This window comes from Mesoplodon bidens (assembly GCF_964165515.1).
Source record: "Mesoplodon bidens genome assembly, chromosome: X".
In the NCBI taxonomy this organism is placed as follows: domain Eukaryota; kingdom Metazoa; phylum Chordata; class Mammalia; order Artiodactyla; family Ziphiidae; genus Mesoplodon; species Mesoplodon bidens.
This window is the reverse complement of record NC_138163.1, coordinates 128,100,562-128,120,205: the sequence shown is the minus strand read 5'-3', so window position 1 is coordinate 128,120,205 and position 19,644 is coordinate 128,100,562. Positions and strand designations below refer to the sequence as shown.

Sequence of the window (19,644 nt, the reverse complement as noted above, 5' to 3'; positions counted from 1 at the left end):
TCAAAGAACCACAGTAATTTACCAGGACCTGTGACTTTGCCACCAACAGAAATCAAAGCTCTTTTCATATCACATCACAGCTGTTGCAGGTATACCAAACTATTGTTCATGCCCCTCACAGATTTGAAATCAGGTAGTTATGAGAACTGCCACCAGATCTCCTTACTGAATATCACTAGAGTTGTTATTTAAGCTACTAGATTACAAATTTGTTCTGTAATATTTTGCTAACCATATTTCAATACAAAGGTTTTCCTTTGTATGTAATCCGATGCCTAAGCCCCACCCCACACAGACCCCAGGGCCTTTTCCAGCCCTGTTGGGTCCTGAGCACTGGCCCCGCCCACCACCCAAACCTTGCCCTTGCTTAGGCCCCGCCCTCCACAGCTAAGGCCTTCCCCCCACCCTGCCTTTTTTTTTTTCTTTTCCCACCTTCTCTTTTTTACTATTGTGGTACCGATTTACCTTCCAGCTGTTGATTCATCTATATTTTTATTTTTACATTCTTTCTAACATATCTGTTAGCTTCCTAGTCTAATTTTATTTTTTACTTTGTCATTGTTCTTTTTTTGCTGCCCCATGCAGCTTGCAGGATTCTTGATTCACAAGCCCGGGGTCAGGTGGAAGCTCCTGTGGTGGGAGCTCCAAGTCCAAACCACTGGACTAACAGAGAACCTCAGACCCCAGGGAATATTCATCAGAGTGAGGCCTCACAGAGTTCCTCATCTCAGCACCAAGACCCAGCTCTACCCAACAGCCTACAAACTCCAGCGTGGAAAGCATCAGGCCAAACAACCAGTAAAACAGGAACACAACCCCACTCATTAAAAAAAAAAAAAGAGAGGCAGCAAAAAAATATGTCACAGATGAAGGAGCAAGGTAAAAACCTGCAAGACCAAATAAATGAAGAGGAAATAGGCAATCTACCTGAAAAAGAATTCAGAGTAACGATAGTAAAGATGATCCAGAATCTCGGAAACAGAATGGAAGCACGGACTGAGAAAACACAAGAAATGTTTAACAAACGTCTACAAGAACTAAAAAACAAACAAACAAAGATGCACAACACAACAACCAAAATGAAAAATACACTAGAAGGAATCAATAACAGAATAACAGAGGCAAAAGAACAAATAAGTGAGCTGGAAGACAAAATGGTGGAAGTAACTGCTGAGGAGCAGAATAAAGAAAAAAAATGAAAAGAATTGAAGACAATCTCAGAGACCTCTGGGACAACATTAAACGCACCAACATTCGAATTATAGGGGTCCCAGAAGAAGAAGAGAAACAGAAAGGGACTAGGAAATTTTTGAAGAGATTATAGTTGCAAACTTCCCTAACATGTTAGGGGAAGGAAATACTGAATCAAGTCCGGGAAGTGCAGAGAATCCCATACAGAAAAAATTCAAGGAGAAACACACCAAGACACATATTAATCAAACTATCAAACATTAAATACAAAGAAAAAAATATTAAAAGCAGCAAGGGAAGAGCAACAAATAACATACAAGGGAATCCCCATAAGGTTAACAGCTGATCTTTCAGCAGAAACTGTGCAAGCCAGAAGGGGGAGGCAGGACATACTTAAAGTGATGAAAGGGAAAAACTACAACCAAGATTACTCTACCTGGCAAGGATCTTTCAGATTCGATGGAGAAGTCAAAAGCTCTTCAGACAAACAAAAGCTAAGAGAATTCAGCACCACCAAACAAGCTCTACAACAAATGCTAAAGAAACTTCTCTAAGCAGGAAACACAAGAGAAGAAAAAGACCCACAAGAACAAACCAAAAACAATTAAGAAAATGGTAACAGGAACATACATATCGATAATAACCTTGAATGTAAATGGATTAAATGCCCCAACAAAAAGACACAGACTGGCTCAATGGATACAAAAACAAGACCCATATATACACTGTCTACAAGAGACCCACTTCAGACCTAGGGACACACACAGACTGAAAGCAAAGGGATGGAAAAAGATATTCCATGCAAATGGAAATCAAAAGAAAGCTGTAGTAGCAATACTTGTATCAGATAAAATAGACTTTAAAATAAAGACTGTTACAAGAGACAAAGAAGGACACTACATAATGATCAAGGGATCAATCCAAGAAGAAGAAATAACAATTATAAATGTTTATGCAACCAACATAGGAGCACCTCAATACATAAGGCAAATGCTAAGAACCATGAAAGGAGAAATTGACAGTAACAAAGTAATAGTAGGGGACTTTAACATCCCACTTACGCCAATGGACAGATAATCCAAACAGAAAATAAATAAGGAAACACAAGCTTTAAATGACACAAAAAAACAGACAGATCTAATTGAAAATTATAAAACATTCCACCAAAAGTGGCAGAATACACTTTCTTCTCAAGTGCACATGGAACATTCTCCAGGATAGATCACATCTTGGGTCACAAAGCAAGCCTCGGAAAATTTAAGAAAATTGAAATCATATCAAGCATCTTTTCTGACCACAGTCCTCTGAGACTGGAAATCAATTACAGGAAAAAAACTGTAAAAAACACAAATACAAGGAGGCTAAACAATACGTTGCTAAATAACCAAAAGATCACTGAAGAAATCAAAGGGGAAATCAAAAAATACCTGGAGACAAATGACAATGAAAACACGATGATCCAAAACCTATGGGATGCAGCAAAAGCAGGTCTAAGAGGGAAGTTTATAGCTATACAAGCCTACCTCAAGAAACAAGAAAAATCTTAAATAAACAATCTAACGTTTCACCTAAAGGAACTAGAGAAGAAGAATAAACAAAACCCAAAGTTAGTACAAGGAAAGAAATCATAAAGATCAAAACAGAAATAAATGAAATAGAAACAAAGAAAACAATAGCAAAGATCAATAAACCTAAAAGCTGGTTCTTTGAGAAGATAAACAAAATTGATAAACCATTAGCCAGACTCATCAAGAAAAAGAGGGAGAGGACTCAAATCAATAACATTAGAAATGAAAAAGGAGAAGTTACAACGGACACCGCAGAAATACAGAGCATCCTAAGAGACTACTACAAGCAACTCTATGCCAATAAAATGGACAACCTGGAAGAAATGGACAAATTCTTAGAAAGGTATAACCTTCCAAGACTGAACCAGGAAGGAATAGAAAATATGAACAGACGAATCACAAGTAATGAAATTGAAACTGTGATTAAAAATCTTCCAACAAACCAAAGTCCAGGACCAGATGGCTTCACAGGTGAATTCTCTCAAACATTTAGAGAAAAGCTAACACCCATCCTTCTCAAACTCTTCCAAAAAATTGCAGAGGAAGGAACCCTCCCAAACTCATTCTATGAGGCCACCATCACCCTGATACCAAAACCAGACAAAGATACTACAAAAAAAGAAAATTACAGACCAATATCACTCATGAATATAGATGCAAAAATCCTCAACAAAATCCTAGCAAACAGATTCCAACAACACATTAAAAGGATCATACACCATGATCAAGTGGGATTTATCCCAGGGATGCAAGGATTCTTCAATGTATGCAAATCAATCAATGTGATACACCATATTAAAAAATTGAAGAATAAAAACCATATCATCTCAATAGATGCAGAAAAAGCTTTTGACAAAATTCAACACCCATTTAGGATAAAAACTCTCCAGAAAGTGGGCATAGAGGGAACCCTCTTCAACATAATAAAGGCCATATACAACAAACCCACAGCAAACATTCTCAATGGTGAAAAACTGAAAACATTTCCTCTAAGATCAGGAACAAGACAAGGATGTCCACTCTTGCCACTATTATTCAACACAATTTTGGAAGTCCTAGCCACAGCAATCAGAGAAGAAAAATAAATAAAAGGGATACAATTTGGAAAAGAAGAAGTAAAACTGTCACTGTTTGCAGATGATATGATACTATACATACAGAATCCTAAAGATGCCACCAGAAAACTACTAGAGCTAATCAATGAATTTGGTAAAGTTGCAGGATACAAAATTAATGCACAGAAATCTCTTGCATTCCTATACACTAATGATGAAAAACCTGAAAGAGAAATTAAGGAAACACTCCCATTTACCACTGCAACAAAAAGAATAAAATACCTAGGAATAAACCTCCCTAGGGAGACAAAAGACCTGTATGCAGAAAACTGTAAGACACTGATGAATGAAATTAAAGATGATATAAACAGATGAAGAGATAGACCATGTTCCCAGACTGGAAGAATCAATACTGTATGTTGACTATAGTAAAATGACTACACTACCCAAAGCAATCTACAGATTCAATGCAATCCCTATCAAATTACCAATGGCATTTTTTACAGAACTAGAACAAAAAATCTTAAAATTTGTATGGAGACACAAAAGACCCCGAATAGCCAAAGCAGTCTTGAGGGAAAAAAACAGAGCTGGAGGAATCAGACTCCCTGACTTCAGACTATACTACAAAGCTACAGTAATCAAGACAATATGGTACTGGCACAACAACAGAAATATAGATCAATGGCAGGATAGAAAGCCCAGAGACAAACCCACACACCTATGGTCAACTAATCTACGACAAAAGAGGCAAGGATATACAATGGAGAAAAGACAGCCTCTTCAATAAGTGGTGCTGGGAAAACTGGACAGCTACATGTAAAAGAATGAAATTAGAATGCTCCCTAACACCATACACAAAAATAAACTCAAAATGGATTAGAGACCTAAATGTAAGACTGGACACTATAAAACTCTTAGAGGAAAACATAGGAAGAACACTCTTTCACATAAATCACGGCAAGATCCTTTTTGATCCACCTCCTAGAGTAACAGAAATAAAAACAAACAAGTGGGATGTAATTAAACTTAAAAGCTTTTGCACAGCAAAGGAAAACATGAACAAAAAGACAAGCCTCAAAATGGGAGAAAATATTTGCAAATGAAACAACAAAGGATTAATCTCCAAAATATACAAACAGCTCATGGAGCTCAATATCAAAAAAAAAAACAAAGCCAGTTAAAAAATGGGCGGAAGACCTAAATAGACATTTCACCAAGGAAGACTTAGAGATGGCCAAGAGGCACATGAAAAGATGCTCATCATCACTAATTATTAGAGAAATGCAAATCAAAACTACAATGGGGTATCACCTCATGAAGGTCAGAATGGCCATTATCAAAAAAGCTAGAAACAATAAATGCTGGAAAGGCTGTGGAGAAAAGGGAACCCTCCCACACTGTTGGTGGGAATGTAAATTGATACAGCCACTATGGAAAACAGTATGGAGGTTCCTTAAAAAACTACAAATAGAACTACCATACGACCCAGCAATCCCACTACTGGGCATATACCCTGAGAAAACCATAATTCAGAAAGAGTCATGTACCACCATGTTCATTGCAGGTCTATTTACATTAGCCAGGACATGGAACCAACCTAAATGTCCATCGACAGATGAATAGATAAAGAAGATGTGGCACATATATACAATGGAATATTACTCAACCATAAAAAGAAATGAAACTGAGTTATTTGTAGTGAGGTGGATGGACCTAGAGTGTGTCATACAGAGTGAAGTAAATCAGAAAAACAAATACCGTATGCTAACACATATATATGGAATCTAAGAAAAAAATGGTACTGATGAACCTAGTTGCAGGGCAGGAATAAAGAGGTAGACATAGACAATGGACTTGATGACATGGGGTGGGAAGGCGAAGCTGGGGTGTAGTGAGAGTAGCATCGACGTATATACACTACCGAATATAAAATAGTTGGCTGGTGGGAAGCAGCAGCGTAGCACAGGGAGATCAGCTCAGTGCTTTGTGATGACCTAGAGGGGTGGGATAGGGAGGGTGGGAGGGAGGCTCAAGAGGGAGGGGATATGTGTATGCATATGGCTGATTCACTTTGTTGTGCAACAGAAACTAACACAGTGTTGTGAAGCAATTATACTCCAATAAAGATGTATTAAAAAATAAATAAAAGTAAAAAACATTTTTTCTGAGAAGGAATGGATAAAACACTATTCTGAGAATGAACTGATGGTTTTCAGCAGACCTCCAAAGGGGTTCACAAGACCAGAAAAATTGAGAACTCCTCAGCAGATGTGTTTCTGACAGATGGAGTAATTGAAGTATTAGCTACCCTCAGCATACAACAATGGGTCTACTGAGGGGTATTCGAATTCCCCTGCTGGCGATGTGGCCGAGTATAAAATGACACCACGCCCATCTGCATCTTCCCAGCATCCACTGTGCATTTAGCCCTTAGAATAATCCTGTTTGCGTGTGTCCCTTCGAAAAACAATGTTTGACGGACCTCAAGAGACATTCTCAGATGAATAGGAACCTAATAGTGGGAAGAGTATGAGAATATCAGAGCAGAATTTAAGAAGAGGAACAAACCACCCTCACTTTTCAAAAAGAATCCATTTCCCTAATATACTTCTTCCTTTATTCAAAAATATTTTTTGGAAGATGAGTTCAGCATCACTAATTAGGGAAATGCAAATCAAAACCACACTGAGATATCACCTCACATGTATTAGGAAGGCTATTACCAAAAAGACAAGAAATGACAGTGTTGGTGAGTGTGTGGAGAAAAGGGAACCGTCGTGCACTGTTGGTGGGAATGTAAATTGGTGCAGACACTATGGAAAACAGTATGGAAGTTCCCCCCAAAATTAAAAGTATAACTACCACACGATCCAGCAATTCCACTTCTGGGTATTTATCCAAAGAAAATGAAAACACTAACTTGAAAAGCTGTATGCACCCCCATGTTCATTGCAGCATCATTTACAATAATCAAGACATAGAAACAACCTAGGTGTCCACCGACAGATGAATGGATAAAGAAAATGTGGTGTAAATATACAACGGAATGTTATTCAACTACAAAAAAGAATGAAATCTTGCTGTTTGCAACAACATGGATGGACCTTGAGGGCATTCTGCTGAGTGAAATAAGTCAGAGAGGGAAACACAAATACTGTATGATCTCACTTATATGTGGAAACTAAAAACAAACAAGCTCATAGATACAGAGAACAGATTGGTGGTTGCCAGACGTGGGGGTGGGGTGAGCAAAATGGATGAAGGGGGTCAAAAGGTACAAACTTTAAGTTACAAAATAAATGAGTCATGAGAATGGAATGTACAGCAATGGTGACTATAGTTAATACTGTACTGCATATTTGAAAGTTGCTAAGAGAGTAGATCTTAAAAGTTCTCATCACAAGAAAAATAATTATGTATGATGACAGAAGTTAATTAAACTTGTGATCATTTTGCAATATATACAAATACTGAATCATTGTGTTGTACACCTGAAACTAATGCTATATGTCGATTATACCTCAATAAAAAGAAATCTGTTTTTGGAATCTGGTGCTGGGCACTGTATTCCTTGGACTATAACCACCATTTGATGACCTTTCTACACGTATAAGATTTTCTTTTCCGCCAAGTCCCATGTCTCCCATAATTTCCAAATAAAACTGCTCTCTAATGTGGAAAGATGTCTGCCTCACCTACAATCACCTTCTCTGAGGGAAGCCCCCACTTACCTCCCACCAAGAGGTCCATAAAGTTGGGTCTCAGGGGTCTCTCTAAGAATTCAGAGCCCTGGCAATGGCTGACTGGTTCAGGGTAGAGACCTGACCCAAGCCGAGCCAGTCGGATTCTCTCTTTTGGGAATTTGGGATGGGGCCCCAGTGTCTCTCCTTGGTGCTTTGACCTGTGGGCATGTAAACCCGGGGGTATCAGGTGGGTGTGTCTGGTGATGTGCACACAGAGGCTGACAGATAAACCCAGGATGGGACATGGGTGTGCAGAGAGGGGCACAGATGTTTCAGCTCAGGACCACTGGATCCATATTACAGAAACACCCTTGGGACTGGGGCTGCTCCGGGGAGGACCCCAATTGCTAAGTTTAGAGTTGGTTCCTAAGGCACCCCACAGGGCTGCTCGTGATTGTCTCATGCCCTCTCTTCCCAAGTTTATCCTCAGGATCCCACCAGTCCTTTCTGCAAAAAAGCAGGAAACAGCCACCCAACCAGCCAGCGTACCTCAGGTCTGCCGATGCTTCTGCGGACCCGCGCTCCAACCCCTTCCGACTGCTCGTGGCTGAGCAGTGAGAGGGTAACCTTTTTGGACCACGCCATGCCCAAGGCTAAAAAGAGTGTTCTGAGGCTGAGCTGTAGACGACGGAGGGCAAGAGGAGAAACAACAAAACACAGAAATCAAGGAGGGACCACTCAAGGACTATAAAATATAGGATACGAAATTCACACCTGCCCCAAGTATTAACAGCTACAATTTTTAAATTGCTTACTCTGCACAAGACCTGGGCTAGGTGCTTTAAAACAACCATAATGATGGTGAACGCGTGGGAGTACTAACTAGGTTCCCAGCACCCTACTAATGATTTACAATGTTTATCGGGTGTAGTCCTACGACCACCTTTGACGAGGGTTAGTGATAACAGCTCCGTTGGGCATTTACTAAGGACCTCTAATGCGCATTTTATCTGCTTTACATGATTGAAATCCCTCGACCTCTCCCCTACCCGGCGCTGCCCCATGACGGAGGTGCCACCTTGAGCTGAGAGAGATCTGTGTGGCGACACAGGGAACACGGAGAAAAACCAAGAGGTCTGGGACTCTCACCTGAACATGCCAAAGACCCTGACATTGAAAGGGATCTTTGAGGGTCATCAAATTCAAAGACCCATCTATCCCTTAAGCTCAGGGTCAACTTAAGTAGCAAGAAATCTTGGAGCTTTCATGTGAAGGAGAGCACAGGAAACTCATGGAGGAGGTACCCTTGACAGTGCTATCGGTATTTCGGCACCCAACCACAGCCCCAATCCAAAAGTGTTTCCTCTTTGTGGGTCGAAAGCCTACTCAAGGGGCATATCACAAAACAAGTATAATCAATCCCCTTTCCACTTCAAATGCTTGCATACAATACCCGCAATTCCTAACGCTCTTCAAACTACGTATACTCCTTTCCTTCAAAGATTCCCACTCAAACCAAGAGAGATGCTTCAGCAAGAAGCATACTCTGGAGCCACACAGCCTGGGTCTGCATCCCAAGTTCACCAACGTACCAGCTGTGTGACCTGAGGCCAATTGCTAAGCCTCTCTGTTCCTCAGTTTTTCCACCTGCGAAATAGGAGTAATAAGACTGCCTACCGCAAAGGAGTGTAGTCAGCGCTCTAAGAACGTGAGCTGCTGCTACTCAGAGCACTGTGCGGGGCAAAGCCCTCCAGGCAGTCAAGCAAGGCTCACCCTAAATGTGCCCTCCCCGAGGCAGGCAATCAATAAATATTTATTGGGTGCTGGGCTGTGGGGCACCTAAAATGAGCTCAGTCTTCCACGCCGTACAGAACTGTCATCATCTACCTACAAGCATCTTTAAAGTATTGATATTTTACGCCCCGCCCCCTCAATTTGGGCTATTTCTGGGTCTTTCCAGACTCCTACAATTAAATTCTATGCACGTGAACCACTGATGAGGTACTTACCAGATCGCAGTGGTCTGCAGAAAGAAAAGTTGTCTGCCACTTGCACCCAATTGCAGAGGACTATTTAAGCATCTCTGGCCGTCTCCCTAGGAGATTCCCCTGGGAGTCTGAGACGGGCCGGAGAAGGCGGGGTCCTGCTAACTGATAGCCGGCACCCGCCCGGCCCCGCGGGCGCTCTGTAGTCCCGCCCGGTGAGGGCGGCTGCTGCAGCCCGTGCGGCGGGAGAGGCGTGGGGAAGGTGGGCTCTGAGGGCGCCGCGCAGCTGCCGCACCGTGACTCACCACTTCGCGGCCGGCGGCCACAGGGAGGCGGCAGGCGGCAGGCGGGAGGCGGGAGGCGGGAAGCGGGAGTGTGTGGGTCTCTGGGGCCCAGGGCCGGGGAGGCGTGGGGAAGGTGGGCTCAGAGGGCGCCGCGCAGCTGCCTCACCGTGACTCAGCACTTCTCTGCCGGCGGCCGCAGGGAGGCGGGAGGCGGGAAGCGGGAGCGTGTGGGTCTCTGGGGTCCTGGGCGGGGGCGATACTCCTTGATTGACAGTCCGCCGCCGCGCGGATCCCCTCGCTCCGCCCCCCGCCGCTCCCCCGCCCACGCCTGACCTCAACGCCCCTCCCGCCCCCGCCTGACCTCGACGTCTCTCCCGCCCCCGCCTGACCTCGACGCCCCTCCCGCCCCCTAGAGCTGCGCGCTGGGCCCTGGGAGCGGGGGTTGGACCTGGCAGGTGTTCTGTTCAGGGCGAAAGTCCCAAATGGACCTTCTAGGACACCTGTCTCTACCTGGAGTCCGCTGGTCACGCAATCCGAGGAGCTCGGCGGCATGGGTTTCAATCCTGCCTCCACCACTTCTAGCTGTGTGACCTTGGGCAGGTGGCTCAGCCTCTCTGTGCCTCCGGTTCCTCCACTGTAAAATGGACATGGTGATAATACAACCTGATGGGGTTGTGATGAGAATGAAATAAGCTGGGCAGGTGCTAAGCATTACACAACTGTTGGCTACATAAATAAGTTGCTTGCTGCTCTCTCCTTGCAAGGGGGTGAGGGAATTGGAGAGTGCCCAGGGGAGTGCGGAGTTGCAGAAGCCTCCGCGGGTTTCTGTTCTGTAAACACCAGAAAGCTCACTGCCTGGTTTTGAAAAAGGAAAGAAAGTGCTGGATAGTAAATGTTTTCGATTTTGCACGTGTTCTCTGTGGCTACCAAGCCAGTTGGCCTTTGTAGCAACAAAACAGCCAGAGACAACAGGTAAATGGGCATGGCTGTGTTTCAATAAAACTTTAATTATGGCTACTGACATTTGAATTTCATGTAATTTTAATTTGTCATGAAGTGTTATTCTCCTTTCGGTTCTTTAGTTCAAGTACTTACAAGTGTAAAAACCACTGTTAGCTCGCAGGCTCTAAAAAACGAGGTAGTGGGCCAGACTTGGCTGCAGGCCTAGTTTGCAGACCCCTGCTTTAAGACAACAGTCCATAGAGGAAGAAGGACTTTCCCCCTGATGCCTTATAGGTCAGTGGGGCTCAAGTCCCCCCTTCCCACTTTACTCCGATGAGTGAAAGCTAAATGAGAGGGGCCCCCGGGGCCCCCTGGTGGTGCAGTGGTTAAGAATCCGCCCGCCAATGCAGGGGACACGGGTTCGAGCCCTGGTCCAGGAAAATCCCACATGCCGCGGAGCAACTAAGCCCGTGCACCACAACTGCTGAGCCTGCGCTCTAGGGCCCGCGAGCCACAACTACTGAAGCCCACGCACCTAGAGCCTGAGCTCCGCAACAAGGGAAGCCACCGCAATGAGAAGCCTGTGCACCACAATGAAGAGTAGCCCCCGCTCGCCGCAACTAGAGAAAGCCCACGCGCAGCAATAAAGACCCAATGCAGCCAAAAATAAATAAATAGTTTTTAAAAAGCTAATGAGATAATAATACACGTGAACATTAAAAGTGCCATGAAATAATATTGTTGCTCATCATCATTCTACTTAATGTCTGCAGCTGTCTCCAAAGAAAACAGAAGCATGGGCTCTCTGTCTGGCACTTGGCAGACCTTGGTAAATACTTCTGCCTTCCCTACCAAAAAGTTCAATGTTTAGCCAATTGCCTGAGCCTGAAACTCAAGCTATTACTCTTCCACCTTGAAATCTTGTAGATTCTGCTCCTATTTCTCTTAAGTAGCAATATATCCAGTGCTTCCCATTTTGACTGCCACCATCCATCTTCTCTGATAGCCAAGCCATTCTCCACGTCGCAGGGAAATGGAATAACTGCCTAAAACCTTCATTGCCCTCAAGAGAAAGTCCTGTGATGTCTTTAACCCAGCCTCACCCTCAGCATGCTGACACTTGCTCAAGGATGGACACACACACAGCAGCAGCCCCTCTTTCCATTATGCTCAACTTTTTTAGGTTCTCAAATGTGCATTCACTCTCGTCAGCTTGCTGTGCCTCTGCCTGGAAATTTCTTTCTCCTTGATCTGGCCTATCGCCATTCATCTTTCAGCTCTCAGTTTCCACATCACTCCCTCTAGGAAGTGTTGCCTGTCTGTCCCCTCAAGTCTGGGTGAGAAGTTTGACTTGGCAGTCATCATGACTGCACAATGTTGACCAGAGTCATCATTTCTCCCCCTTTGGAAGATTCTATTTTCCTAAGATGGCTCCAACAGTATCTCCCATATACACTTGTCTTCTTCTTCAATGTGACCTTGACACTCCCCCCATCACAAGTGGAGTTTACTTCTCTTCCTCTTAAGTCTAGGCAGGGCCTTTGGCTGCTCTGACCAATGGAATATGGTGGAAGGGGCAGTGTGCCACTTCTGGGCGTGGCTCTGAAATGGCCTGCCAGCTTCTGCTTCCTGCCTTTGGGAAGCCAGCTGCCATGTAGGAAGAGTGAGGACTCTGAGACCAGCTTTCTGGGAGAAGCCCACGCCATGTGGAGGAGAGGTCCTGGAGGAAGAAATGCCATGTGAGGAAGGAGACAGAGGCCAAGGACACTGTGGCGCCAGACATATAGACAAACAAGCCATCTGGAAAGTGGCTCCTCCAGGCCCAGCTGCCCCAGCTGATGCCACGTGGCTAAGACATAAACACCCAACTGTGTGCTTCCCAACTTCCAGACCCACAGACTTGTGAGCAGATAAACATGGTTGTCTCAAGCCACTCAGTTTCCAGGTCATTTGTTTCATGATAACTGGAAAATATGCTTTTATGCAAGATAACAGATGAGGTGGATTTTCAAAGCTCTCTGGGCTAAAAAAAAAAAAACAACTCTTACAAATATTTACTCTTTCACTTTGAGAAGATAAACAAAATTGATAAACCATTAGCCAGACTCATCAAGAAAAAAAGGGAGAAGACTCAAATCAATAGAATTAGAAATGAAAAAGGAGAAGTAACAACTGACACTGCAGAAATACAAAGGATTATGAGAGATTACTACAAGCAACTATATGCCAATAAAATGGACAACCTGGAAGAAATGGACAAATTCTTAGAAAACCACAATCTTCGGAGACTGAACCAGGAAGAAATAGAAAATATAAACAGACCAATCACAAGCACTGAAATTGAGACTGTGATTAGAACTCTTCCAACAAACAAAAGCCCAGGACCAGATGGCTTCACAGGCGAATTCTATCAAACATTTAGAGAAGAGCTAACACCCATCCTTCTCAAACTCTTCCAAAATATAGCAGAGGGAGGAACACTCCCAAACTCATTCTAGGAGGCCACCATCACCCTGATACCAATACCAGACAGAGATACTACAAAAAAAGAGAAAATTAAAGACCAATATCACTGATGAACATAGATGCAAAAATCATGAACAAAATACTAGCAAACAGAATCCAACAACACATTAAAAGGATGTTTAAAAGGAACTGTGCTAAAATCTCTAAATATATTATTAATCCTCTAAGCCTATTCAGTGTATTTAACACACAGCCAGTTATGCATGAATCTCCTATGAATGGCTGATTTTGTTTTATTAAAGGGAAAAGTCATGTTTTGATTAAGAAGCAGTTCCTTTTTTTTAATGAAAATTCTTTTGGTTCTGCTATACAGAAATAAATCACCAAAGCTTTCTCAGTAACGGCCGCAAATATTTTGTACTTGTGCACTTCTAAAATAAAAGTTGAAGTCATTTTTTTTTATTTTGTTTTTTTGCGGTACGCGGGCCTCTCACTGTTGTGGCCTCTCCCGTTGCGGAGCACAGGCTCTGGACGCGCAGCTCAGCGGCCATGGCTCACGGGCCCAGCCGCTCCGCGGCATGTGGGATCTTCCCGGACCGGGGCACGAACCCGCGTCCCCTGCATCGGCAGGCAGACTCTCAACCACTGCGCCAGCAGGGAAGCCCTGAATTTTTTAAAGTAAGAGAAAAATAGACGTCACTCGAAGCCAGAAGAAACACGGACACATTCTCCCTCCCTCTCCCTCTCCTTCTCTCTCTCTCTCTCTCTCTCTCTCTCTCACACACACACACACACACACAATGGATCCTATCAGGTTCTTTCTTGTTCTGAAAATGTAAGCACTACTGCTCCCAACTGAACAAGCGTGTTTACATTGTGAAGCCAAATCACCCCATGCTGCAGCCCTACACAAACTTGTAAAAGCTCACGCAGAGAAGCTCAGAGAAAATTCCTATGGGTCTCCCTGGGTAGAGGTGACAACGCAGACTATAATTCGAGCAAATTAAATCACATAATGGAAACAGTAGGTTGCCACAAGAAGTTAGAATTGGACTGAAGACATGGAAAATACAAAGCCCAAGAAAAGTTCTGGAGAAGTGGCAGAGGAAGTGAATGAATAGAATACACACATAAATCTGGGAAATTTTGACTCAGAGGAAACCACTCCTCCCAGCCGCCCTTGAGTGTTTCAAGCCCCAAGAAGGGATGAGAATCCCCGGAGATCGTGCCGAGGTGTTTTCAGCGTCCTGCCACATCCTCCTCTCCCCCCCTCAACTGACTTTTTATTCTAGAATTGATCTTCAGCCATGCTACCATGTCTAAACAGCAGAATAAATACAAATCGCCATGTGGGAAAGGTAGTGAATTAGCAGAGTGTAGAACTAAGTTATTTGGCCAAGTTGTTTTGCCACTGTCACTCTGCTTCACCATCAATTTCTCGAATGACTGCCTACTTGATTCCTAGAGGATGGAGACCTATGTGGAATCCATCAGTGACTTGTTTGCTACCAGGGTGTAATTTCTCCTCTTTTGAATTGTTCTGAAGGACTCTGTCGTTCCCCAAATTCCAGTTTCAAATAGAAGTATTTATTTTTCAGACGCTCTACTGTAATTAAATCTTTACTTGTAGTCCTTCCTCCACTGGACATGAGCCTCCTGAAGATGTGCGCTGCCGCTGTTCTGTTTACTGCTGTGTCTCTAGACCTAACAGAATGCTTGGTAGATGGTAGGTTCTCAATAAGACTGAATGAATGAATAGAAATGATGCTCACCCTGTGTCCACTCAAAAGAATACCTCTTTGAAAGTCAGTGGCTTCACCATCCTCTGCCCACCCAAGATTTCATCACAACACAGACGTTTACAAATAAGTTAAAGTAGCCAACAATTTATAAGCTAATATAGTGTGTCAATGCAGGCCAGAAGGATGATTAATTTTCTCAGCCATCCATAGCTGAGCCTAAAATAAGTCATTAGACTTATTACAGATTACACACAGTCAGTGTGCACTGGAGAAGATGGTAGAATGAATAAAGCCATGAGATTGTGACTCACAGACACAGAAAACAAACTTATGGTTACCCTAGGGGAAAGGGGGGAGGGATAAATTAGGAGTTTGGGATGAACAGATACACACGACTATATATAAAATAGATAAACAACAAGGACCTACTGTAGAGCACAGGGAACTATATTCAATATCCTGTAATAAACCATAATGGGAAAGAATTGGAAAAAGTATAAATATATATGTATGTATAACTGAATCACTTTGTTGTACACCTGAAACTAACACATTGTAAATCAAGTATACTTCAATAAAAAAATTTTTAATAAAAAATAAAATTTAAAAGTTGTGATGTCATAAATCATTAGAGTGATCATCATAAATCAGTCAAGGGATAATCACCTTCTTTCCCTGCACGCTCGGTGCACAGTACGTGAGCCAGAGCCATCTCTCTTCCATTTCTGGATTCCTTAAGTTAAGCTGTGGAAATGTGCTCCTTTCCCATCATTTGATCGTCCTTCCCTCTCATATCCTCTCTGACCTCCCTGCGTCCAGTGTTGCGTTGAAGTTTTCATTGCTTATTCTCTGCACACTTTGGCGTTACCTCATGGTTTCCTGACTCGCATGAGAGAAGTCAGCATCACAAGCGGGCTTTTGCCGAGATGTTTTCTCATCCTTTCCAGCGCAGAACTCTCCAAACAAAGACAGGTTATCACGTGTACCCGAGAGCTGCCTGGGAAAAGCAGGAGCTGTAGTTATCAAAGTTGGAAGCTTTATGAAATATGCTTTTGTCTCCGTTTTTGTTGCGCTCAATCAGGTCAACAAGTATTGGCTAAGTGTTGAGCGCGGTTTCCTGTGGGATTGTGTAAGACCTTGCAGGACAATAAGCGTTTGGGGGGCACTGAGTAATGCAACCATTTCTGACCCAGCAGCCGGGAAAATGTGAGGCAATTTGCGGCTGCTGGAAGGAGGACAGCTGCGGCTGTGTCCCTACAAGAGCAGAGCGACCTCACCGCCGTGGACCCGGGCAGCAGAGCCAGGCAAAATGGTGCGTGGAAGGGCAGGTGGCTCTACAGTGTCATGTCCTACAGGAAAATAGGTTCTGATCTGGGTGTTGTAGAGCCTGAAGTTCACAGACTTGGGGGGAGGGGGCTGCTTTAAGAAAAATACTGCAAAATTATGAAGGTGAAATTGCTGGGGCTCCTCTGGGGGCTTTGGATGGGACCATGTCATTCGGGGGCCTGCTATAGAAGAGTCGCTGGAAATTCCCTCCTAGCTCAAGATCTCGTTCAGGGAACCTGTCAGGTTGTGTGTCCATCACCATCAGCTTGATCTAGCTTTGTGTCTATTCCTCTGCTGATTTTCTCCATACTATTCTTAAGCCATTGCCCTTCGAGGATTTTTATTTCCCCTTTATTTACTTTTTAAATTGAAGTGTAGTCGATTTAGAGTGTTGTGTTAGTTTCAGGTGTACAGTAAAGTGACTCAGTCATACATATATATATATACACATATTTATAAAAATCTATCTTTTTTCAGATTATTTTCCATTATAGGTCCTTCTGTGACTTTTCATATTGGCTTTGTAACTGCTCCCAAAAAGACAAAAAAAAATGTTAGTCATGCCTTCTTTCATTTATCTGTGCTTTATGGTGGGGTTTTTTTTGCTACGAATATTTATTCTTAGCTTCCTGAAGTCTCCCTAAGTCAGGGGCCTGCGGGTATTCTAGATGGAGGTAGAAAGATGGGAGGGAGGTGAACCACACAGTTGCAGCCACATACATAGAATTTTGAAAGTTCTCGCAGACCGTGATGGTTTCATTGGATTTAAAAAGTAGTACAACTGAAATGTGGTCTAGGTCATTGCTTTTCAAATTCTCATGTGCACATAAGTCACCTGGGTATCTCACTAAAATGCAGACCCTGCTGCACTAGGGCTGGGGTGAGATCTGAGAGTATGAATTTCAAACAAGCTCCCAGGGTATGCTGATACCGCCTGTCCATGGGCCACACTTGGAGTAACATCCACGTACTTATTTGTTAGAAATCGGTGGCACAAATACACAGTCAAACTGATTTTAAGGTAACCAGTCCCAGGATTGAAAGGCTGTTAACAGAGCCACGGAGCAGGTACTTGTTGACTGGAGAAGGCGTGAGGAGTCTTCCCCTCCCAATATCTCCTATCCCCAGGGGGCTGGGGGAAGGAGGGTGAGGACTAAACTTTTATGTTGAGGTCATCTCGTTGTCTCCAGTTTTTAAACTTTGCTATGGTCTTTTTAAAAACTTTGCCTACAGAGTGATGGGGGGAAGGGGTACAGGTTTCTGGAACATCTACTAGGGTGCTAGGCCATAGCACAGAGACAGGGAAGGGATGTGAACCCACCAAAGCTTGGCGCTTTTGTCCACAGCAACCTGTATCCTTAGCAGTGTTACGTGTTAAACTAATTCAGCATGATGTATTAGGACGTGAATTGATCACTTTTTGCTTTTCTTCTAAGGAAGGTGCCCAGAGGGGAGCGCTGGGCAGAGGGGAGGAAGCAGAAGGAACGAGGGTGCTGAAAAGAAGGAAAGGGCTTAGCAAAGCTCTGTGAGGCACTGAAGATGAGTTTCACACCAAAAGCAAATTTTAGCTCTAACAGGAAAGGCATTGGTATTCTCTGCGCAAAAATGGCTTCCTAAAGTGTGTGCTTTCCACAAATTCATTTTGGAGCAACCAAGGTATGGTGTTTCAAAATGCTGGATTCAAGTGTCAATGTTAAAGGATTTCTATCCGTATCATGCCGAGATCAACTGTAACTTTCTCTCGCCTGCAAAATGTCCTATGAAACGGGGATTTGTCAGGTTCTGTGCAGCTGGTATTTGTCTTTGGCCAGCATCTTAAGAGTTATATTTTTGAACCACTTTACCTGATTCTGAGTTAAGCCTTCTATTCCTGTTTATCTTACCATCATATTTTGTTCCGTTATTTAGCAGGAAGATAAGCAGGCCTGGCCTTGGGCAAGTATCTGAAGGTCAAGTTTGCCACAGGTCCACCATTTTGGCTTTCGGAGCCCCCCATCCCAGTCCGCACTTGGAGCGTCTTCCCTTTCCTTCCCGCCGTCCCCCCTCCACTGCCCTCCCACCACATGTATTATTTTAATATCTTGACACCTATCAAAATCTTAGGTAAATGATATGTAAAGTAAGGGAGGATAACCAAATCAAATAAAGGGATAAGGAATTGCTACCCTCATCTCTCAATTCTAAAAAATAAAGCTTTAGGGCTTCCCTGGTGGCGCAGTGGTTGAGAGTCCGCCTGCCGATGCAGGGGACACGGGTTCGTGCCCCGGTCCGGGAGGATCCCACATGCCGCGGAGCGGCTGGGCCCGTGAGCCATGGCCGCTGAGCCTGCGCGTCCGGAGCCTGTGCTCTGCAACGGGAGAGGCCGCAACAGTGAGAGGCCCGCGTACCGCAAAAAATAAAAATAAAAATAAAATAAAATAAAGCTTTAAAGGCACCATCCTGAGCCAGCCAGGGAATATACATTTTAATTGAGGGAGCTATCCAGTGGCCCCAATTAACTATACATACCTTTCTCCCTTCCTTTCCTGACTCCTGCGCCCCTTCTGCACCACTTAGAATTTATTCCAACTTCTGAGGTTGTATGTTCTTACCTACTTTCAAAACGTGGGCTAGGATTTTGCTATTTAACACTGCCTTAGAGGTTCCTGCTGAAAGGTTATTTATAGGTCACGTCTTTCTGATATTTCCAATAAAAGCTCCCTTGCGTGTATCTGGTAAGGCTCAAATTTATGCCTAGTTCTACCAGACCACAGGCTTTAGCAAGGCTATCATACATTTAGCTGAACACATAGATCTCTTTTAGTGTATTTACTGCCATGATGGTGTGGGCAAGTGTCCCAGGCAGGACACCAGTAATCTGGCTCCCTGGGCTGTGTCTCTCTAGTCACAGTGTCGCGATTCTGGCTAAGTCACCTAGGCTGCCAGGGCTCAGTGTTGCATCTATAAAATGACTTCTAGGGTTCCTACCACCTTTGGTACCCTGTGGCTGCGTTGCTACATTTAGGTTAGAGCCTCCTCTGACTAGGAGCGTTACACAGCTGGCATATCCTTCTCTAACATCTGCGTTGTGGTCAAGAATATGGGCTGGGCACAGACATAGGAAACAAACTGATGGTTACCAAAGGGGAAAGGGCAGGGAGGGATACACTAGGAGTTTGGGATTAACATATACACACTACTCTATATAAAATAGATAAACAACGAGGACCTACTGTATAGCACAGGGAACTCTACTCAATATTCTGTAATAACCTATATGGGAAAAGAATCTGAAAAAGAATATATATATATATATATATATATATATCTGAATCACTGTGCTCTACATCTGAAACTAACACAATATTGTAAATCAACTATACTTCAATAAAAAAGAATGGATAAGCAACAAGGATATAT

General features: G+C 43.5%; 2 protein-coding genes across 2 annotated transcripts in view; one reads left to right on the top strand and one right to left on the bottom strand.

Moving 5' to 3' along the window:
- Positions 1–9,952, bottom strand: part of PIR (pirin) — a 103,867-nt gene extending 93,915 nt beyond the window's left edge. The window contains 2 exon segments of the mRNA XM_081221947.1: positions 8,050–8,178; positions 9,510–9,952. Coding sequence (XP_081078073.1) covers positions 8,050–8,145 — 96 coding nt within the window. The 5' untranslated portion in view covers positions 8,146–8,178; positions 9,510–9,952.
- Positions 9,953–16,111: 6,159 nt separating this feature from the next.
- Positions 16,112–19,644, top strand: part of BMX (BMX non-receptor tyrosine kinase) — a 47,605-nt gene continuing 44,072 nt past the window's right edge. Inside the window, exon 1 of the mRNA XM_081221818.1 lies at positions 16,112–16,231. Within this exon, the coding sequence (XP_081077944.1) occupies positions 16,229–16,231 (3 nt within the window). The 5' untranslated portion in view covers positions 16,112–16,228. The remainder of the gene's footprint in view (positions 16,232–19,644) is intronic.